This window comes from Aethalodelphis obliquidens, unplaced genomic scaffold, assembly GCF_003676395.1.
Source record: "Aethalodelphis obliquidens isolate GAN/ISIS:26980383/991018 unplaced genomic scaffold, ASM367639v1 scaffold11, whole genome shotgun sequence".
In the NCBI taxonomy this organism is placed as follows: domain Eukaryota; kingdom Metazoa; phylum Chordata; class Mammalia; order Artiodactyla; family Delphinidae; genus Aethalodelphis; species Aethalodelphis obliquidens.
This window is the reverse complement of record NW_020837955.1, coordinates 29,183,767-29,207,550: the sequence shown is the minus strand read 5'-3', so window position 1 is coordinate 29,207,550 and position 23,784 is coordinate 29,183,767. Positions and strand designations below refer to the sequence as shown.

General features: G+C 46.5%; 1 protein-coding gene across 1 annotated transcript in view; it reads right to left on the bottom strand.

The window, feature by feature from the left end:
* HABP2 (hyaluronan binding protein 2) overlaps nt 1-20,068 on the bottom strand; it is a 36,913-nt gene extending 16,845 nt beyond the window's left edge. The window contains exons 1-2 of the mRNA XM_027112650.1: nt 19,900-20,068; nt 7,568-7,604 (exon numbers count right to left, since the gene is read on the bottom strand). Of these exons, the coding sequence (XP_026968451.1) occupies nt 7,568-7,604; nt 19,900-19,968 (106 nt within the window). The 5' untranslated portion in view covers nt 19,969-20,068. The remainder of the gene's footprint in view (nt 1-7,567; nt 7,605-19,899) is intronic.
* Between the last annotated feature and the right edge of the window lie 3,716 nt (nt 20,069-23,784).

Here is a 23,784-nt window from a genome sequence, read left to right as displayed (position 1 = left end):
AATAATGAAATTGAAACTGTGATTAAAAATCTTCCAACAAACAAAAGTCCAGGACCAGATGGCTTCACAGGTGAATTCTATCAAACATTTAAAGAGCTAACACCCATCCTTCTCAAACTCTTCCCAAAAATTGCAGAGGAAGGAACACTCCCAACCTCATTCTATGAGGTCACCATCAGCCTGATACCAAAACCGAACAAAGATATTACAAAAAAAGAAAATTACAGACCAATATCACTGATGAATATAGATACAAAAATCCTCAACAAAATACTAGTAAACGGAATCCAACAACACATTAAAAGGCTCATACACCATGATCAAGTGGGATTTAACCCAGGGATGCAAGAATTCTTCAATATATAGAAATCAATCAATGTGATACACCATATTAACAAATTAAAGAATAAAAACCATATGATCATCTCAATAGATGCAGAAAAATCTTTTGACAAAATTCAACACCTATTTATGATAAAAACTCTCCAGAAAATGGGCATAGAGGGAAACTACATCAACATAATAAAGGCCATATATGAAAAACCCACAGCCAACATCGTTCTCAATGGGGAAAAACTGAAAGCATTTCCTCTAAGATCAGGAACAAGGCAAGGATGTCCACTCTTGTCACTATTATTCAACATAGCTTTGGAAGTTCTAGCCACAGCAATCAGAGAAGAAAAAGAAATACAAATTGGAAAAGAAGAAGTAAAACTGTCACTGTGTACAGATGACATGATACTATACATAGAGAATCCTAAAGATGCTACCAGAAAACTACTAGAGCTAATCAATGAATTTGGTAAAGTTGCAGGATACAAAGTTAATGCACAGAAATCTCTTGCATTCCTATACACTAATGATGAAACATCTGAAAGAGAAATTAAGGAAACACTCCCATTTACCATTGCAACAAAAAGAATAAAATACCTAGGAGTAAACCTACCTAGGGAGACAAAAGACCTGTATGCAGAAAAGTATAAGATACTGATGAAAAAATTAAAGATGATACCAACAGATGGAGAGATATACCATGTTTTTGGATTGGAAGAATCAATATTGTGAAAATGACTATACTACCCAAAGCAATCTACAGATTCAATGCAATCCCTATCAAATTACCAATGGCATTTTTTCACAGAACTAGAACAAAAAATCTTAAAATTTGTATGGAGACACAAAAGACCCCAAATAGCCAAAGCAATCTTGAGGGAAAAAAATGGAGCTGGAGGAGTCAGACTCCCTGACTTCAGACTATACTACAAAGCTACAGTAATCAAGACAATATGGTACTGGCACAAAAACAGAAATATAGATCAACAGAACAGGATAGAGAGCCCAGAGATAAACCCACGCACTTATGGTCAACTAATCTATGACAAAGGTGGCAAGGATATACAATGGAGAAAAGACAGTCTCTTCAATAAGTGGTGCTGGGAAAACTGGACAGCTACATGTAAAAGAATGAAATTAGAACACTCCCTAACACCATACACAAAAATAAACTCAAAATGGATTAGAGACCTAAATGTAAGACCAGACACTATAAAACTCTTACAGGAAAACATAGGAAGAACACTCTTTGACATAAATCACAGCAAGATCTTTTTTGATCCACCTCCTAGAGTAATGGAAATAAAAACAAAAATAAACAAATGGGACCTAATGAAACGTAAAAGCTTTTGCAAAGCAAAGGAAACTACAAACAAGACGAGAAGACAACCCTCAGAATGGGAGAAAATATTTGCAAACAAATCAATGGACAAAGGCTTAATCTCCAAAATATATAAACAGCTCATGCAGCTCAATATTATAAAAACAAACAACCCAATCCAAAAATTGGCAGAAGACCTAAACAGACATTTCTCCAATGAAGATATACAGATTGCCAACAAACACATGAAACAATGCTCAACAGCACTAATCATTAGAGAAATGCAGATCAAAACTACAATGAGGTATCACCTCACACCAGTCAGAATGGCCATCATCAAAAAATCTACAAACAGTAAATGCTGGAGAGGGTGTGGAGAAAAGGGAACCCTCTTGCACTGTTGGTGGGAATGTAAATTGATACAACCACTATGGAGAACGGTATGGAGGTTCCTTAAAAAACTAAAAATAGGCCTTCCCTGGTGGCACAGTGGTTGAGAGTCCACCTGCCGATGCAGGGGACACGGGTTCGTGCCCCAGTCTAGGAAGATCCCACATGCCATGGAGCGGCTGGGCCCGGGAGCTATGGCCACTGACCTGCGTGTCCGGAGCCTGAGCTCCGCAAGGGGAGAGGCCACAACAGTGAGAGGCCCGTGTACTGCAAAAAAAAAAAAAAAAAAAAACTAAAAATAGAATTACCATATGACCCATCAATCCCACTACTGGGCATATACCCAGAGAAAACCATAATTCAAAAAGACACATGCACCCCAGTGTTCATTGCAGCACTATTTACAATAGCCAGGTCATGGAAGCAGCGTAAATGCCCATCGACAGACGAATGGATAAAGAAGAGGTGGTACATATATGCAATGGAATATTACTCAGCCATAAAAAGGAACGAAATTGGGTCATTTGTAGAGACGTGGATGGATCTAGAGACTGTCATACAGAGTGAAGTAACTCAGAAAGAGAAAAACAAATATCATATATTAACACATATATATGGAATGTAGAAAAATGATACAGATGAACCGGTTTGCAGGGCAGAAGTTGAGACACAGATGTGGAAAACAAACATATGGACACCAAGGGGGGAAAGTGGCGTGGGGGATGGTGGTGATGGGATGAATTGGGAGATTGGGATTGACATATATACACTGATGTGTATAAAATAGATAGCTAATAAGAACCTGCTGTATAAAAAATAAATAAAATAAAATTCAAAAAAGGAAAAAGATGGAGTCAGTTTCTCCATCCCTAGGGTCTGGGCTGGCCTTGGGACTTGCTTTGCCAATAGCTTCTAGTGGAAGCATTGTGTACCAGCTCCAAGCTTCTCTTTCTCTCTCTCATGGACCCCTGTGACTGCCGTGTGAACAGGTTTGGGCTCTTCTAAGTAGGATAATGGAACATGTGAGGCAGCCCTAGGCCCCAGCCAAGGTCTCAAACATGTAAGAAAGCCCAGCTAATCTCCCAGCTGACTACAGACACATGAGGAAGCCCAGCCAAGATCAGCTGACCCTGCCTAGGCTAGAAGAACTGCCCAGCTGAACCCAGTCTAAATTGTCAACCAACACAGTTTACTGCACACATGGGTCCACTTACATGTGGATTTTTTTTCAGTAGATACATATGCACATGCACTGTAAGTGTATTTTCTCTTCCTTATGGCTTTCTTACTAACATTTTCTTTTCTCTGGCTTACTTGTAAGAATACAGTATATAATACATATAACACACAAAATTGTGTTGATCGACTGTTTATATTATCAGTAAGGCTTCCAGCCAACAGTACACTCTTAGTAGTTAAGCTTGCAGGGAGTCAAAATGGATTTTTGACTACATGGGGAGGTCAGGACCCCCAACCCTTGAATTGTTCAAGAGTCAACTATATCATGTAGTAACAACAAATGAACACACATGGTTTAATATTGAGTTGCTGGTGGGATATGAATTTTAGATACTAGAATTCCTCAGTGGCCCAGGAGGTTGCAGAATTTTAGGTTTCACAGCTGGATCTCAGAGGGCACATCTCTTGAGTTTTGTATTTAACTTGGTCTATCTGATTTCTTTCCTTCAACTAGACAGTTGGTTTCTTAAGAGAAAGGGCCATGTCCATTCCTCTTTCTACCCCACAGTGCCCAGCACAGAGCCCTATATGCTGTGAATATATGTGTTGGACAGATCAACCTTTCCCTCTATGGCCAAGCCTCCCTTCCTTCTGATTGGCTGGCACACAGTGGGCACATAGCTCTGCCAGTGAAGATGGTGTCTGCCTGGTGCAGAGTAAACAGGGAATTCAGGAAAAAAAACTATTTGAGATTTGGGTCATAGATATTTAGTGAAGAAAATGTCTGATGAGCTCAAGAGGAGTATAGAAATTTGTCCAAGGGTTTTCCTGGGGACACAGGGACTGCATGCAGCCTGACATGAAATTTGGTTCCATTCGTAGATTTTTAAAAAGTTTTCCAGGTTCCAATACAGATTACTTGAGATTTTCTCTAGGCTATAGAGAAGGAGAAAGCTTTGCAGGATGAACGGGGGAGCTGTCAGAAGCATTTCATATCAGGTATAAAAAGAAACCCTTGTGGATTTGTCTAATTATAAGAGTCTGTTTTTAGAATTTATCAGGAAGAATGGTAAAGAATATCCCGAGTTAACTCAAATATTCCAAATAATAGGTTATTATGTACTGAGTATTTTCTATGTATTGGTGACTATACAAAATAAACGTGGTTGCACACAACCTTATTTAACTTTAAAAAAACCTCTATAGCATAGGTATTATTATTCCCATTTTACAGAAAAGGAAAAACTAAGGCAGAAGGAGATGGTATCAGAAGCCAGGTCTACCTAAGTCCAAGTCTGGTTTGCTAGTTTATGAGCCCTGGAGCCTCTTGTGGGTTTGTGTTTCCGGAAACTCCATGGGTTTTGGCTTCCAGGAAGTAACACCATTGGGAAATCTCTTTTGTCACATCCTCCATGTCCCTCAACCAGGATTATCGTGGTCCATACATGGGGTCTCTCGGAAAAACTCAAGAGTTCCTGGGATGGGGTTTTGCAGCTGCTTGGGTTAAAGAGCTTGCCAGATGTGTGGAACAGAATAAAAATCCCTGGAATGCCGTCCCTGTTGGCACCATCCATCACTGTGGCACAGACGGTTCCTCCGAGGGCCTCCCCCAAACCCCAACCCTGTCAGCCTGCATTTGATGCTTCCATTCTGGTTGACAGGGCAAGCCCAGCAGAGACCCTTGCTGGCAGGCGTCAGGACAGCTGATGGATGGGCTCAGCCTGTGTTGCTGGGCAGAATCTAGCTGGCTTTGAAGAGGCATTTCTGCAGGCCTGTGGGCTGTCATGTCACCTGCTTTGGGGAGATGGGCAGAGTCTGTGTTGTTTGATGGTCACCTCCTCTGCCACCCGTTGGGGACTGTGGCCCAGGCCCATCTGCTCCAGCCAGGCCCTCACCATGTACTGTCTCCAGCAAGACCAACTCCAGTAGCAGCTTGCCCGTGGACTTGAGCACAGCATTTCCCTGGCCACACTGTTGTCAAAGCCGGCGGGGAATCTGACAAATTCCATCAAAGTACAACCCTCAGGTGAAATTAAATCAGACGCGAACAGGGCTGTTTCTAGAACCTAACCTGCTCTTTGCAGAAAGACCCAGCCACTACCTCTCACCCTGTTCCACAGCCAGAGGCTGACAGAACACCTCGAGATGGACTCGGGGGCATGCATGTGGCCTGTCCCAGGATCCCTTCATCTACTTAACCGAACTATCAGAAGCCCTTGGCAGGGTTCTTATAAAGCCCAGAAGCTCAGTATGTTAAATACCACATTTTCCACTCCTTACTAAGTGGCTTTTCAGCCTGTGCTCGAATACCACCAGTGATGGAGAACTCACTACCACTCAAGAGCCCAAAAGCCCATTCAGATTTTTTGACAACTATGATGATGAGAAAGTTCTTCCTGTTTGCAGATCAAATCTGACCCTAAAGTTTCCAATCTATTTGATTAAAGCTGAAGGCCTTATGGACACAAAGAATGTATCCACTCCCTTTTCTGTGAGGTCTGTTCAGTAGGGCCACTGCATACATTTGTTCGTGTTGTTCACTGCACAATCCAGGGTGTCATAAACTCATAGTCATTGTAGATGTCTTTTGCAACTTTCTGGCAGGTGGCAGTAAAGTTTCTTGAGGTAAATACTCCTGTTAACTCCCACAAAGCCCACCTCGTGGACTACGGGTGGGGCTCCTTTTCTTTTTTTTTTTTTTTTTTTTTGCGGTACGCGGGCCCCTCACTGCTGTGGCCTCTCCCGTTGCGGAGCGCAGGCTCCGGACGCGCAGGCTCAGCGGCCATGGCTCACGGGCCCAGCCGCTCCGCGGCATGTGGGATCTTCCCAGACCGGGGCACGAACCCGTGACCCCTGCATCGGCAGGCGGACTCTCAACCACTGCGCCACCAGGGAAGCCCGGGGCTGCTTTTCAAACACTTGAAGAGGGTGAGGTCCCTTGAGTGTTAGATGTCCTGTTTCTTCCTCTGTGCAAGCCCACAGTTCCGAAGCTCTGTCTCGTGGGCACCCAGACCAAAGCAGCCCCTTCAGTGGTGCCTGAGAAGTTCGCGCTGAAGGCTGGGGAGGGGGCATCTCTTCCCATCTCTTGGCCTTGGACCCACCCTGGATTCCAAGTATGCTGCTGGTCTGGCCAGCTGGGGGAGCCCCCTGAAATATGATTCTTCCAAGCAATTGAATTATATGTTGTTGAATTCAACACTCTCCTTTGCTTTGGGGAAAGACACTGATCCTTTCCCAGTCCCCACACCACGCTCATGTACATTTCTATCCAATTCCACAAACATTCCCTGAGCGTGCAGGGCAGGACAAGTTCCAAGCATCGCTTGCCTTGAGCCGGCACAAATCTGTCTGCCCATCCAGGACTTTGCTGCCAGAGAATATTGACTGTCAAGCTGAATTTGACCCAGTTATCACCTTCTTTGCTCCGAAGAGACCCTTGATCCAATGTTTAGACGCGACTGTGATCTCCATGTGCCTGGCTCTTGTCCTCTGTGGGTGACCAACGCAGGTCGTTACCAGTGGGGGATGTATCCTCTGCCCCAGTGAAATAATCAGTGGAGTTTTCTCCCTTGGGCCTCAGAGCAGCAAAGGGAGACTCAGACCCAGAGACAGAGACCAAGAGATGGACGATGTGGCAGGAAGGAGCAGCTCTGCTCAGCCCAGGCCCGGCTGAGGGCACCAGGCAGAGGAAGCGGGGCAGGTGAGAGGTGGCAGGTGTGTCTGTGAGAGAAGAGCCTGTGTGGAAGAACATTGAGGAGACACACCAGGTGGAGGAGCAACCCAGTGGGGGTGCTGGTGAGAGGCCATCAGCAGCGGTGGGCCAGCCGGGGGCTGCCTGTACAGCACCACCCTCTCAGCACAGAGGGGCTGGCTCCCCACCGAAGTGGGTGGAGAGAGTGGGGTAGCACAGGGCTGGCCTTCCTGGAGCCATTGTTCAAGACACCCTCACTTTGCCTTGGCCTTTTGGTCTCATTTCAGACACTAATGGGCTGTGTGACCTCGGGCAGGATGCTTCCCCTCTCTGGGCCTCAGTATCCTTCTGTATAAAATGAAGGGGTTTAACGGCTTCAGCAATTCTTCCCTTGGGGTCATGAGACTGGACATCAGGGATGTCCACAGGTACCTCAAAATTGTGTAAAGCACTGTGTGTGTGTGTGTGTGTGTGTGTGGACACACAAATACCCAGGAATGCATTTCTCTGGGAAGATCCTCAAAGCGGTCCGTGACACTTCTGAACCATTGGAACCCTGAGGTCACATCCACACTCACATGTACGGGCCCCCTTTTCTCCATCCCAGAACCAGCCTGTGGGGTTGGAAGCCCCAAGGGGGTCCGCACACTCACCTGGGTCCGGGTCGGTGAGTAAAGACAGGAGGGAGAACTGAAAAACAAAATGACACAGAGCAGAGCAAGGTTGAGTCCTCTGAGCAGGCCGGGTGCTTTCCTGAGCTCCTGCGAGCTGAAAGGAGCCTTCTCGGAGTCACAGCTGGGGCACAGGAGCACGGGGTACTTCCTGATGGCTGGAGCGGTGGTGTCGTGGATTGGAGAGAGAGGGGCTGGGGCCTATTTGACGATGCTCCCCACTCTTCCTGTGCTGGCTGAGTGATCCAAAGCGTCACTCTTTCTCCCCAGGGGTGATGTGTAGTGCTTGCTCTTACCTGTTTCCATGCTGGAACCTGGCCGCCCAGGTACTGACCGTCTTGTCAGGTACAGTGATCAGCATGTATTGTGCATCTCCTCTGGCCGACTACACATTGCTGCATTTAACTCTTCTAACAACCCTATGAAGAGGCTTTATCAGCCTGTTCACAGATGAGAAAGTTGAGGCTCAGAGGTCACACAGCCGTGAGAGGATTCGGATTCATGCCCAAGTCTAGTGATTGTCTCAGGTGACAGTTCCTTAAGGTTGGAGATGGACAGATGCTTAAACTCTCCAATTACTTCCCACTGTTCTTGGAATAAAATACAAACACCAACTATGACCTGTAAACCTCCTCCCATACCCCTCTCTCCTTCCGCTCTTTACTAATCTCCAGCCACACCTAGGTTCAAAATGACACTAGCCAAGCTCTTTCCACCTCAGGCCCCTCTGCCTAGAAAGCTCTCCACCCAACCCCTCCAATGACCATCACTGGGTCTCAGCTTAAATGTCACTTCCCTGACTCCCCTATCAGTATGACATGCCCCCATTGTTTTGTCTCTGCACCCATTCATTTCCTCCATGGTCCCCATTACAGCTTGTAGTTTTGTATGTTTATTTGCATGTTATCTGTCTCTCACATCAAACTCTGCCCTCACAAGAAAGTGGAGGCTCTTGTATGTTTCATCACTGAGGTATTTACCCAATATTGAGCCAGTGCTTGGCACATGGCATGCCTCAAAAAGTTTTGCATAAAAAAGTAAATAATGATAGGAATAGTGTTTTTCGTGGTGGTGGTAGTGTTTTTTGTTTTTTTTACAATGCAGTACTTACCAGAAAAAGAAAGTTTTACCTATTTAATAGCTGGAATATTTTCTTTCACTTACATCAGATGTCAGCAAAGAAAGGTCCTTGAGCTGAACCTGGCAGTTGTGTTTTTGCCAATAAAATTTTATTGGAACATGGCCACGCCCACCTGCTTACACATTGCCTGTGTCTGCCTTTGTGCTGCAACTGCAGGGCGTTTGTTGACACAGAGAGTATAATCCCAAATATCTCCTATCGGGTACTTTACAGACCAAGTTTGCTGACCTCTGACTTGGAAAACAAGAGTTCTATCTCCTGACAGGGTTCCCTTTGGGTGGGTCTCGGTGACCAGGAAGCGGCCGTCGTCAGTGTGATGTATCTTCCTCACACCCAGTCTAGGCAGTTTGGTATATTTGCTTCCTCTACCCTCAGCAGAAGTTTTAATTTTCTGTTTTACTGTAGCCTCCTCAGTCATTTTTGGGTAAAATGGTAAAAAGAAAGAATGCATCCCGACGTGATGTACGCACAATAGGGCACAACATCAACGTGTAGTATTCTGGACAAAAATGCTTATCCTAAATCTACTCGTGAGCAACGTGACAGGCCCAAGTTGTGGGCTTTCTACAAAATAACTAGCCTCGACTCTGCAAGATTGTCAGTGTCATAAAAGGCAAAAAAGATGGGAAGACTGTTCTTTATTAAATGAGGCTAGAAACACCTGACAACTAAATGCAGCGTGGGTCCTTGATTGGATCCTAGATTTAAAAAAAAAAAAAGAAAAGAAAAGCCCTAAAGGATATTATTGGGACAATTGGGAAATCTGAATATAGATTTATGTCAGTATTATTTCGTTAGTGTTGAATTTCTTGAGAGTGATCATGGTGGTGTGGTTTTGTAGGAACACGTCCTTATTCTTAGAAGATGCTGAAGTAGGGAGGGAGATGTCTGCAATTTAGGTGCAAATGATTCAGCAAACCAACCAACCAACCAACCAAACAAGCAAAACAAATGTATATATCGGGTTGGCCAAAAAGTTCGTTTGGGTTTTTCCCCAATGCATAAGAGATCATGGCAGAAAGCAACTATGGCAAAGGTTCTGTGTTGCATCTATCTGGGTGAATGATAATCAGTGAATTATTCTTTCCAGTTTTCTGGAGGTTTGACAAATTACAAAATAAAAAGTTGTGGGGCAGAAAGTCATGCAAAGAAAGGGAGAGGGGGCTTCCCTGGTGGCTCAGTGGTTGAGAGTCCACCTGCTGATTCAGGGGACACGGGTTCGTGCCCCAGTCCGGGAAGATCCCACGTGCCGCGGAGCGGCTGGGCCCGTGAGCCATGGCCACTGAGCCTGCGCGTCCGGAGCCTGCGCTCCGCAACGGGAGAGGTCACAACAGTGAGAGTCCCGCGTACCGCAAAAAAAAAAAAAAAGAAAGGGATAGAAGCCATCTGTTGTCTGGACAGTGACTATTTAAATGCATCACTATTGCCCTGCCCTGTTTATGCAGGAAATAGACAAGGGGTGGGGATTTTGTTTGGTGGGGGTTGGTAGTGGCAGGCAGAGTTGGCAGAAGAAGGGCAGGTTCAGGTCTCAGGGTGTTTCTGGGGCTGGGGTGCTTGAACAGGGAGCAGCTGACGTTGACACCTCTGGGCATGAGTGGCAGGCAGGTGACAGAGAAGAAGCATGAGGGGACCCTGAGGACAAATGTTACACCTCCTTCAGTCTCTCCCTCGTCACAGCCAGTCCTGGTCCTTTGCCTGCCTCATCCTCCCTCCATAAAGCTTGTGTGGACGTCAGGGCCCGTCACTCTCTACCTGTCTTCATCCAGCCCTTCAGGACCTGAGCCAGGGCGAGACCCCCAAATCTTAGCTGGAAACTGGAGCTTGAGGGAGAGTCAGGTGCTGCGCTGCCCACAGCCAGCAGGTGGCAGACGTGCCCTTCCCAGGAGTTGGAGCTGGAGCTGGGGCTCAGACGGAAAGCAAACAGAAAGAAAACAGGACCTTCCTGGCCTGGGGCACCTTCAGATCCCATAGGCTCTCAGGGGGTCTGAAGCAGCTGCTGCCCAGCTGTGCAGCCTGGGCTGCATGTCAGGGTGTCCCAGGGGTCGGAAGCAGACCCACTCATTTTGTGGATCACTGGATCCACCCTCAGAAAGAGGCTGTGGTGAAATGTGGACACCGGCAGCCCAAACACCAGGCTGGATATTGGGGGACCAAACCGGAAAGGCTAGGACAATAGCCAGTGATTTATGCCGTATACCTGGATCCTGAAACTAACCTGGATGATGGCGGGGGGCTGAGGGGGATGGATAGACACAATATCTGCCTCCTTTCATCCCATTATTCCATTCCAGTTTTCAAAAGAGACAGGGAAGTAAGAACTCCTATGCCTGGGACTTACAAATCTAAATAGGAAGGTCATTGATGCAAAAGAAGTAGGAAGAGGCGCAGGAAGGGACAGCTGTGATCTCAGCTCGCATTTATTAAGACCAACAGTTGCCAAGGACTGTGCTAAATGATGTATGTGCATTTTGTCTCTTTTATTGCACAGAATCCTTGATAATTGAAGTACTATAATTATGCCCATTTTAGAGGTGAGAAGACACATTTGCAGAGATTAAATTGCCCAAAATAACTCAGCTAGTAAATGATAGAGCCAGGCCAGAAAAGAGCCAGTCTAACACCAGAGCCATTGCTGTGAGGGATGAGGGACCCACAGCCTGCAAACATGGTGTTGAAAAGATAGAGAAGGAAGTGGGAGAGCTACTTAATGCTAAGAGAAGCAGGACATTGAGCCCGGTGAAGAGATTGGGTCCTTATTCTTGGAAACCTTTGGGAAAATCTTGTCCAGAGTTGCCCAGGCCTGGGAAGACACAGAGAGGGCCACTAGGTCCCATGGACATCTGGGGAAGGGACAAAGTCATCTGCAGCCTCAGCCAGTCCACTGTGACAAACACATCTCAGCAAACATCTTCACCCAGATCAGAAGGCACACGAGCCACTGCCTGTTTCGTCTACCACATTTATTCCCAGTCTCACCAGGGATGAGGGGTCACAGCTGCCTCGGCTCCTCTTAGAGGGCTGGGAATAGCAGCTTCTTGCACATGGAAAGGTAGCTGCTTTGCAATAGATTCAGAGAGACCTCTCTAGATGCAATTGCTGGTCCATCTACAATCAGGCTTCCACAGTGGACCCGTGGCTCAGGACTTTGGCCTTCCCCAGTTAGAAGCAAATTATTAGCAATGTTCATATCCCACCCCCCAGCCCAGTCACCAGGGAGCGTGTCTCACGATCTGGTGTCTTCTAGGCTCAAGGTGGTTGGTGGGCAAGGCAGGGAGGGGCAGAGAGAAGGATCCTGCTTCAGAGTCTTCCTGATTTACAGTGTAATCTCCTCGAGGGTGGAGGGAGTTGAGGTCTAATCTCTTCTGTCCTATCTGTATTCTAGTAATTATTTCAACTCAGGTTCTTCCTCCACCTTTCACAATTCTAGACCTTCTTGAAAACAAAACAAAAAGGCAGAGGCTAAAATCTGCCTTGATGGGTTCCAGGAATTAACTGATAGGAAATATTCTCAGAGGACTGGGAAGCAGTAGAGGGGAGAAGTGGGGCTAGACCTGACCTTTGGGGCTAGAAGCTTGACTTAGAATGAACCAATAGCAGAAAAATCTTTCACCTGGTAAGTAAGACATTGGGACTCAAATTCCAGCCATCTCTTTCTCTGCAGTTATTCTGCCATGACCGGGTGGTAGACCAGATGTCACTGCACACCAGGAAAAGATTTGCATTGCTCCTAAAGGTAGCTGGGGAGGAGAGAACTCTGCACTGTGGCCAGGTGAGGGTGAGGCTGCTGGGCTGGAAGGCAAGCCAGGGATAGGACTGCGCAGCTCAGCAGAGCCAGTCCCCACTGCTGGACACAGCTCAAGGTTAGGGTGAGAGGCGGAGGTGACAGAGGACAGGGGTTGCCAGTATCCCAGGCACCATCCCAACTGCTGCCTCACAACATCCTCCCACTCTGGCCCCTCCTGCAAAAAGCTATGTCATGAGATATGCAAAGCCTCAGTCATTTTTTTTTAATTGTAAAATATATACTACATGATATTTTAACCATTTTTAAGTGTACCATTCAGTGGCATTAATTACATTCACAATGTTACGTAACCATTACCACTGTCTATAGCCAAAACTTTTTCATCATCCCCAACATAAACCCTGTACCTATTAAACAACGACTCTCTTCCTTCCTCTTCCAAGCCTGTAGTAAGCTCTATTCCACTTTGTCTCTATGACTTTGCCTGTTCTAGGTACCTCATATAAGTGGAGTCATACATTATGTGTCCTTCTGTGACTGGCTTTATTTCACTATGAATAATATTTTCAAGGTTTGTCCATGTTGTAGCATATCTCAAAAATGTGTTCCTTTTTATGGCTAAATAGTATTCCATTATCTATCACAATTTGTTTATCCATTCATCTGTTGGTGGATACTTGGGTCGTTTCTATCTTTTGGCTAGATGAATAAGACTGCCATGAACATTGATGTACAGATATCTGTTTGATTCCCTGGTTTCCATTCTTTGGGGCCAGTACCAGAAGTAGAATTGCTGGGTCATATGGTAATACTGTGTTTAACTTTTTAAGAAACCGCTGGGTCATATGGTAATACTGTGTTTAACTTTTTAAGAAACCGCTATACTGTTTCCGCAGTGGCTACACCACTTTACATTCCCACCAGCAATAAATGAGGGTTCTGATTTTTCCACATCCTCACCAATACTTGTTATTTTCCTTTTTTTTTTTTTTTGCGGTACGCGGGCCTCTCACTGCTGTGGCCTCTCCCGTCGCGGAGCACAGGCTCCGGACGCGCAGGCTCGGCGGCCATGGCTCACGGGCCCAGCCGCTCCGCGGCATGTGGGATCCTCCCGGACCGGGACACGAACGCGCGTTCCTTGCATCGGCAGGCGGACTCTCAACCACTGCGCCACCGGGGAAGCCCTCCATTTTTACCAGGTTCTAGGCATCCTAGCAGGGATGGGGCGGTGCCGCTCAGTCCTTTGTAGTCACAGGAATCTCATCCCTGCTTTAGCGTACAAGCTGTGCGACGCTGTCCCAGGATCGGCAGCTTCCCTGTGGCTTTGCTTTAATCTGAAGCTCAGGGTGAGGAGGAACGGCTCTAACGGGAAAATTCAGAGGCCAAAGGAGAGGCACCAGCCAGTGGTCCCTGTGGGTGGTTTCCTTCTCGAGGGCCTGGAGGAAGCTGTTCACAGGACCGCAGCGATGAGCCAGGAGGCACTGTGGAGAGGAGCTGGCCTCGACCCTTTATGTGCAAAGGAGGAAGCTCAGGCCCAGCAGGGTGACATGGCTCCTGTAAGGACGCGAGTGGATTGGGCCAGGGAGGAATTCAAGGCCGGGTCGCCTCCCTGTGAGGCTGATCACCTGTTCCTGGCTCAGAGCCACCTGCACAGACCTCTGCCCGGTTAACTGGAGACTGGACTGCAGCTTCAGGCGGCGAGCAGGGCCGGGGCAGGGCAGAGAGGAGAGTCCCGTTTGTAGACCCTGGGAATTTCCATTTTTATCTGGGGAGCGTTTGATAAGAATTCAGATCCCTGGGCCCCACTTGCAGGTTGTGCTCCCATGGGCCTGGAGTGGGCCCCGAACATGCATTTTCAATCAGCCCCCAGCTCACTCTGCCGTTGGCCACACTTCAATTCTACCTCTCTTGGGCCTGAAGCTCCTGGCCAAGGAGACAGGTGAGTCTATCTTTGCTCCCGTGCAAATTGTTGAATCTCTTTGTGCCTCGTTTCCCCAGTGATAAAAGAAAGAATTCCCTTACCCAACCTGACGTTTGATTCAGGGGGATTTGTCTGCTCAGGGAGAGCGCAGCATTTGCAGTGGGTTACTCTTCAGGTAAGCACTTAGTGAGAAGTACTGGTACAGATGGCTCATCCCAGGACTTGTGGGGAGGGGGCTGAAGGATTGGTGGTGAGACCATCCAGGATAAGGAGACTGGATAAAAACAAACACTCATTTCTGGATGTGATCATGCACTTCAGAACCCTTTGAAAAGGCAGGTGTACAAAAAAAGAAACAGAAGGGCCTGTGGGAGTGGAGTCTGAGGCCCACCACATGGGCACAAGCCCCATATTCACCTCCTTGGCCAGTCGGTTCTCAGGAAAGTAACTTCCCCATTGATGGGAACCAACGCCACCCCTGAAGCTGTCTTTAGTTCTGTGCCTTCTCTGTTGTGGGACATGAACCGCTGCTGGTACCCAAGCTGATTTGGGTGGTGCCTGGCCAGGGAGAGTCATCACATCAAAACACAGCGTGAGAGAGTCATTCCCTTCTCAGTTTTACTGTCATCTCTTCCAATCCCATCACAGAGACAGACTGGGGTGGCCCTGGTAAGTCCCTCCCCTCTACCTCTTGCTCCTAACAAGGAGAAAGCAGGCGTCAGCTCTGCGTTTTAGCGTGACAGCTGCAGCCGGTTAGAATTCAATGGCATTGTTTCATCTTCTTTGATTTTCCCATTTATAGTAGTGATGGTTTCCTTTAAAAATATATCTATCTAGGTAGACAAAAAGTGAGTCTGTTCAACAAAAGTATTAAGAAACTAGTCTGGGCTTTGGCAAAATTTCTGAAGATGGATTCATTCATGACTAAAGTTTTGAAAGCACTGAGCTAGTGGGTTGCCATCTAGCAAGACTTGATCCTTCTGGTGTTGGAAAGAAAAGCTCCGGGGATTGTTGAAGGAGCCTCCAGATGGGAGTGGCTTTTCCTCCTGCCTGAAACTGGAGTCTGAGGCCACTGTCCCCCTGGACACCTTCCATTCCACATTGAGAGTCCCAGTCGTTTCGGGGTAGAGCCCGGCATGGCAACCTCTAACACAGTGGTTATGAGCATGGAACTGGCATCAGGCAGACCTGGGTTTGAATCCCAGCTCTGTAACCTCGCAGGCGGGCCATTTGCACAGATTACTTAATTTCTGTAAAGCTTAGTTTCTTATCTGTAAAATGAGGATAACAGTGGTCCTTAACTCATAGGGCTGTTGGGAAGCTTTACATGAGATAATAAGCATACAATACCTGACATATGGTAAAAATTTGATAAACTTAATAAATACTTGCTGCTATGATTATGATTAGCCACTGTTGTCAATGAGTTTGAATTTTTTTTTTTCAAATTATTAAGTGATTGAGGGGAGCTCACTCAGCACAAACTCTTCCTCGAATTTGTTCATCAGGTCACAAGCACGTCACACCAACCCCCTCCCCTCATTTTTCCTGGGATCTTTGCCAAGTCCTAAGCCAGGAAACCTTGTTATATTAATTATGAAGAAAAAGCATGTTTTATTTAAAATCCCGGCTGCCGAATATTCTGCCATGCTGTTTCTCTGTGACAGCAGAATTGCTTTTGCATTTAGGAAACTCTAATGAATTGAAAATATAAATATATCTGTGCCTACATACACATGCGATTTCCTGCGACCTGATTTCCCTAAATACCAGTGTACACCGCCAAAGCTAATGAGATGGACTTGTGCTTAGGACCAGGTTTCTTAAAAATCTATAAGAACATGCAGTGCAATTCAGTCCCTCTCTTTTCCAGAAGACTCTGAATGGGTTACAGCAAGAGGAAGTGATGTCTCCTAGGCCTGAAAGAGACTCTGACATTCCAAAGCATCAACACTTTGAAAAAGGTGGTTCGTGTTATCCCATCCATGGCCTTGTTTGGTCCTGGGGGCCAGGTAGATGTGGATGCTTGAATTAATCAGACACTGAGCCCTGTTACCTGACCATCCAAAATTGGCTCTAATCCCTCAGCCTCCACAGGGTTGCTAAACAATAGCCGGACAAGCAGGCTCTCTCTCCATTTCTTTCTCTTTCTGCCTCTCTCTTTCCAAGGTAGAATGAGGTAGATAGTGTACACCTGTCAAGTAGAGAGGGTGTCAGAAAGAGAGGGTGCTGGGGCCTGCGGGATCTGGGAGGCTTCAGCTTCTAATATAAGCTTCTAATTCAGCTTCTAATAAGCAATAGTTCCTTCTCCCCTTTGTGCCATGCAAGAATGGGAGCCTGTGTCACTAGAATGCCTGATTTTCAAGAAAAGCTGGGGATCTGTATTGTTATGTGAAATGTCTGATTCTCAGATGTCACCAGGCAATTGAAAGGAAATGAAAATACTCTTCAGGCTGAACTCCTACCCACCAAATAAAACTCGGGCTGTGAGCAGGATGTACCCCAAGCTGCCAATTTGCCACCTCTGGTCTGTGCAGACATTTTGGTGACTCTCTATCTAGGAGGATTCTGGAGTTCTAGAGTTCCTGGACTCTAAACTCTAGGGTTTAAAAAGCTTAGAAATGGGAGCAAACATGCATTTTAATTGTAAGGCCGCTGTTGCGCATGGGCTGAAATAAGCAGGGCGGGCCCGACAAGCTTGTCCTCTGGCTTATGACCCTAGAAGAGGTCAAACTACATTATGGCTGAGGCCAGTGGCACCTCAAATCACCCTAAGAACCACAGCAAGAAGAGATGTCCAAGCCCTGGGGACGGGGCACATACAGTTGAGCGGGCCTCCTGTGATGGACAAGGAATTGGACGGAGCTGGGTCTTTGTCCTGCCTGGGAAGTTAGTTCAACGTCTTTGGGCTTGTTTCTCCTTCAAAAAATGGGAATAACAATACAAGACTGTGCTGGGGACAGGTGTTCAAAACTGACAGGTAAGGAGAACAAATCCAGACCAGACCAGGAAGGAACTAAGAGGATTCCCTGGAATCCATGACAACTATATTTGACTGCACTTTTTTGGATCGTGGATATCTGAATGAAAACCTAAGTTAAAGACGAGCCTACAGAGAAGTCTTCATAATTTTTGTTGCATGATCTGAGCTCATGGGAGGGTCTCCAGGCACCTTTCCAATGGGCAGCAATCAGAGACCCTTTGCTTTAAAGTTTCAGAGGCACATGGAATCTGTTACACTCCACCCAGGAAAGAGGCCCCTGGTCTAAGAGCCTCCCATCCCTACAGGAAGGACAATGCCCTGAAGGTATATGGACCAAAGAAGTCTCATCCTTAGCCAGGGCCCCAGGCAAGAGGCCTTATCCAGACAGATGGACACCAGCCATAGTCTAGGACTCAGCTCTGCCACCTCCAAGCTCTGTGACCTGAGGACACATTACCCAGCTCCTGATCTGTAAACTGAGATCAGGAACAGTACCTATTTCTTAGGGTCCTTCTGGAGGACCCAAAGACCAAGGCATCAAAAGCACAGAGTCTGGCACACAGGAGTTTTCATCAAATGGTAGCAGTTGGTTATTATTTTTAGCTACATGGGGCAGGAGAGGCCACCCTGTCCATCGGGCTATGTGGCCCCTTCCTTCCTGGTGTTGCCTCAAACTCTCTAGACATCTGAGTGAACTAGCCACTTTCCCCTGGATGTCTGTGTACTGGCCTATGGGACACAAGCCTTCCCGCCCACCTGTCTGGCACACATCTGGAGTAAGAAAACATTCCAAAGCCCTGAATCCCCTCTTTGGAATTGACTAATCTCATTGCCTAAAGGCTATCTCTCGTATTTTCTCTTTTATCCATTATTGACTTATATTTTCATCGCTAACCCTAAAATTTCACTGGGGCTTGCAAAGAAGGGATTTGGGGCAAGCATTACCTTTTGGTGAATTTCAAACAGACTGCATCCACTCTCTTCCTTGCCTGCAAACTTTAGGATCTGATTCTTTCTGACTGGTACTTTCTCCGGGTCCCTTGTGAACCTCTGATAGTTTCCATCGCTTTTCTCTAGACTTGCGGTATTTCTGCAGGATCTTGGCCCCAGACATCCAACAACAATCAGCGATGTAGGGGGTTTGATAACAACCGGTCATTGTAGCCACACACCACACACACACACACACACACACACACACACACACGCACGCACGTCATCTCTGGAAAAGAAAACTCTTCCAGAGGTGAGTCATTGCCAGCTTAATATGGAACTAAGGTAGATGTCTGAGTACAATTGACCAAAAGGGGAGGAGAAGCTGTTGTTTTTAAAGCGTGCTAATCAGAAAACCTGGAATTTAATCTGCTGCCTGCAGGAAAATCTCTATGGAGTGAAATGGAAAATAAGATACAAAGGTATTTAATGAGATAAATAGGTTATGACTGTTATTTCAGTTCTCACCCCTTTCTTGTTCTCTATTCAAACCCCCTCCACTCCAACAAAGGGGCGCATTCTCTGATTTTTATAGAGAACTCGTATTCACTTTGGAAATCTCAAGGGAAAAGAGCTAACATTTATTGAAAGCCACATACATTGCCCCATTTAATCGGTCTCGACCCTCCCCAAATCTGGGGGAGATTATCACTAGGTTTGCAGTAGAGGAAGCTGAGGCTCACAGAGATGATGTCACTTGTTACTTGTTCCACAGCTAGAAGGCAGCAAAGCTGAGATTCAAACCCTGGCTCCCAAGCCCACACTCACGCCTCCGACCCAACCAAGAGGCGCGAGGTCTGGTGAAGGCCCTCTCTCACATGTCCGCAGAGACCCAGCTAACACTCTTGGACCACAACAGCACACAGCAGGAGCCGACACCGCCACAACCCACCTGCTCCCGGATGTCTTGAGTCCCCCACGTGAGAACCCCTGATGTCCCTTTCCTTCCATTCTCACCATGACCTTCCTGGGGCCCCTGCTCCTCTCTGACCCATTCACTACAGCCACGGTTACAGGGTGATGGGAGAAAAAGTGCTGCCCACAAAGCTTCTCTCCAAATCTAATCCATCTAAGTGAACCTGTTGCCAGCAGGATTCTCCTCTAGAGCCAAAGCACAGGGATGCTTACCCTAGTGTCACCTGAAGTAGCTGGAGGACGTGGTATGTGTGTTGGCACGTACAGAGAGAGAGCTTGTAGCTTTCGGCAGCTTCCCAGAGGGATCTCTGAGATCCACGCCAGATCACAACACACTGCCTTAGCAGAGTTTCTTGCTCTGATCTCCTTAGTTGGAAGGTGTTCGTGGAGACTCTGCTCCAAGAGGGCTCATGTCAATTGCATGGCTTCATGGAACTGGCCCCTTAACAGCAACCAACATGCCAGGCCTGCATGAGCCCTTGAAATCAGGACATATTCCACCTGGCGGCACCAGCCTTTCACGACTAAAGTTTCTCATCACTCCTGGCCCAGCTGGTTTGGTCCTCCTAATAACCTCAGAGTCTCTCAACTACAGATATTTGAAAAGAACACTTACCCCGAAGGCTGTCTTTCCCGCCAGAAACATTAACAGCAGAACATGGAGATCAGACATTCTGGCAAACATCTTTGTAGTGTAAGAACTCTTGTTTTGCTCTAAAAACAATTTCTTTTGTTGTCTGTGCCTTGAGGGGGGAAAGTGTCAGTCTCCAAGGATTCAGGAACAAATGAAGAGGATGCAAATTATTAACTAGGCGTCAAATACTGTTTAATGTTTAATGTTTTGCAAACCAACTATCTTGATTAAACAAATGGTAACTTTGGGGCTGGGCTGAGCCATGGGGGTGGTTTGTTTTCTGGAGAGAAAGCAGCAAAGTGCCCCTGGCTCCTGGGGTTGGGGGTGAGGGGGTAGCTGCTGAGTGTTCAGCGCAGAAGGCCTGATGGTTCCCTGGCATCCCAGCCACAGGGTGAGAGCCCTAATAGGGTGAAACTCCTGCCATAGGCCTCTGACATTGCCGATTTGAACAGAATGTTAATAGAGTTCGGATTCATCAAATCTCAAACAGAATTAAGGCATGGATGGGCTCCTAATAACATCACGCTTTACATTCATGAAAAATAAATTAAAGGAGGCAAAACTGCTATTGACAAACATTGATTCTGGGCCCTTTGAAGCATGGCCCATGGTTGCTTGTTGGCTTCAAAAGTTTTCTTTTAAATTTCATTACATAAGGTTTTAACTTTTTAATTAGTTTTTTTTTTTCTCCTTTCATTGGAGTCTTTCTTTGATCAAGAGCAGGAAAAAAACCCAGGGTGTTCATATTCGGGGCCAATTGTTTCCTGCGTTCCTTTTATAGCTGCGCTGGTTACAGGTAGCAATGTGTAGAGCAACAGTTACCTGTGAAGTGTGGGTGCTCGTGGATACAACTGATCTCTTTAATAGGCATCACTGTGAGCTCCCGTCAACACCTCACTGCCCACAATAATCTATGCAAGGGCTCCAGGAATCGTCTCACCTGAGTCCTAAATCCAGGTTCTGAAACCCTGCTGCCGACTGAGGCGGGTGCTCACCTGGGCCCCCTGTTCACCCATTTGCCATCCCTACTTGGCACGTGTACTTGGACTCCTCAGTGGCTGCTTCCACCTTTGGAGGTCAGGTTGCTGGTCATGAACGGCCCCAAAGGTACCAGCCCAGGAGAAGGCCAGAGTCAGTGCCCCAGCCACCAGATAGACAACCCTTGAAGGACAAACCAAGTCCTGCCACTTTACCTCCTAAATTACCCCCAATCTGTCCTTTGTTCTCCAATTTTTTTTTGTCTCCACCCTCATTTAGGCAGTCGTCAACTCACTCTTGGTCCACATCCATCTGATCCCTATAATACAGGCACACTTTTCTGGAAAAGTTCTTCTCTAACCTTCCTCTATTCTTCCCCTTATCCTTATTCCACCCCTAACTCTGTTCCTAACTCTAACCCTGATCACTCTTTAGCAAGTTCATTTAGATAGCCACCTAGTTAATCCATCTTTCGGATTTCAACCCAAACATTACTTCCTCAGAAGCCCTGCCTGAGTTTTTCCTTCATGGCACTCATCAGGGTTGTAAGTGCATAGCTGTATAGCTCTTCCATTAATATCTGTTTCCCCACTGCCCCCGATGGACCAAAAGCTCATGAGGTGGGCGCTCTGTTTCGCTCACCATTGAATTCTCGGCAGGGATGCCTGGCACATGGCTGGCTCATGATAGGTGTTCAATAAATACATCGTGAATGAATGAGCAAAGGAATAACCACTGTCTCACAGTGATAGTTGGATACTTTGTAACCTGGGCGCCTTAGATAGCATAGCCAACTCAATGTGAAAAGGAAAACTGGGTACGGAAAGCTAAAGTATTTGTGCACTTGTAAACTCCCTTCAGTTTATTCATGAACACTACATGAATATTGATTGATTATCCACTGATGATCTGCTGTGAGCCTGGCATTGGCAACACCAGGATGGAGGAGGTGGACGTGAACTTTGCTCTTAAGGAACGTGCATTCTGGTCGAGGGGGAGTTAGGCGGACCATGAAAGAGTAAAGAAGTTAATTTTAGTTAGTGATAAGTCTGAAAAAGAATGAAGCAAGGTGATGGAACAGAAATCCTTGTGAGCGGGAGGCTTCCGTAGACTAGGAGGTGGTGAAAGTGGGGATAGTGGCTAAGTGGGTCCTTGGTGGGGCGCTGACACCATCGCTGGTTATCTGGTCATAGAGCAAGGGTCACAGAGACAGCGTGCACGAAGATGTTGCTATTTTCCAGATTCAAAGCTGGAGCCCTCGTAGCATCTGCTCAGGCTGTAAAAAGTGGAAATGGAAATTCCAGGCAAGTCAAATCACTGAATCAGCCATGTGACTTAGGCATCTCTTTTAGCTTCCAAAGCCTTGTGTGAACTAGTGACTGTCTAACTTTGTGGAGAGATTCCCAGAAAACAAATCAGAAGCTTTTCTTCCTGCGTGAACAGGAAGTGACCCGGTGAGTTTGTTGTTCTCCTTTAGAATCCGGATTCATTTCCCTGACGTGTAATCTTCCCTCTATCTCTAGCAAAAAGTGAACACTTGTGCTCTTTGTGTAGTAGCCACAGGTCTCTCACATATTGTCTTATGTCCCTAAAGTTTTATTATCATGACAATGTGCAATTGAATAAACGTCTGCACGTAGCCCGAAAAGAGAGAATTCTCTAAAAGATGCTTAATCCTTTTAATTTGTAAGGACAAAAGACTAGTTTATCATGTGATATGGTTTTATCTGGGGAGTTAGAACAAACCTACCTGGGATCTCTGTTTTTTAAATCCAAACACGGAGACTTCAGCCCTCACCCCAGCGGGGGTTTCAGATGTGATCAAGTCAATCTATTCTCTTGAGCTCTGGGAGACTTTTTCTCATGTGTAGGGTTACATGCTGCAGGAGAGAGACTCTGTCCTGCCTCAGGAGGCCTTGGGACTCAAGTTCTCCAGCAGGCTGATTCTTCCACCCTAAGGGAAGAGTCTCTCACAATGTCCTTGCTGGAGACCCAGGCTTTGATGTACTGGGTCACATGACATCTGTTGGGCCTGGACCAACCTGCTTCATGTTTATTGCTTATAACAGGTTACAGAAGAACTTGAATGAACTTTTGGCCAACCCAATAACAACAGTCCTCTTCTTGCTAGGCCTTCCGTACGGGAAGGTAGCAGAGGGGAGGGCCTAGGAACAGCAGCCCAGACTCAGAACTGACCTGGGGTGAGCCCCGGCTCCACCACATCCCTGCTGTGGATAGCTGGTCAATCGTTTACTCTCTCTGAGTCTTGGTTTCCTTGTCTGCAAAATAGAGATGCTGTGGTTCCCACTTCATGGCGTTACCTCGAGGTGTATGTGAGAACATAAAGGCGAGGGGCTAAGTACAGCAGCTGGTGTGGAGCCGACTTTGCAAAACACACTGGCTTTGGTATCAGGGATGGTATTTCCTGAGCCCCCAGACCCTCACAGATGAAAGTACCTGTGTTCAGTGAGTCTAATCTCCAATCCAGGAACAGAATGACTGCCTTCTTGGGGGGACCCTTGCCTCACTTGTTCTCTCTAGAACAGGGGTCAACAGACGTCTGAAAGTGCCAGGTAATAAAAATTTTAGTTTTTTTCTGGCCCTCCAGTGTATGTTGTGAGTCCTCAATCCTGCCATTTTAACACAAAAGCAGCCACAGCTAATACATTGGGCACTCCATATCCACGCTTCTGCATCCGCAGATTCAACCAACCACGGATCAAAAATGTTTTTTGAAAAGTTCTAGAAAGTTCCAAAGAGCAAAACTTGAATCTGCTGCATGCTGGCAACTATTTACGTAGCATTTACAACTATTTATATAGCATTTACTTTGTATTAGATATTATAAGTAATCTAGAGATGATTTAGAGCATACAGGAGGATGTGGTG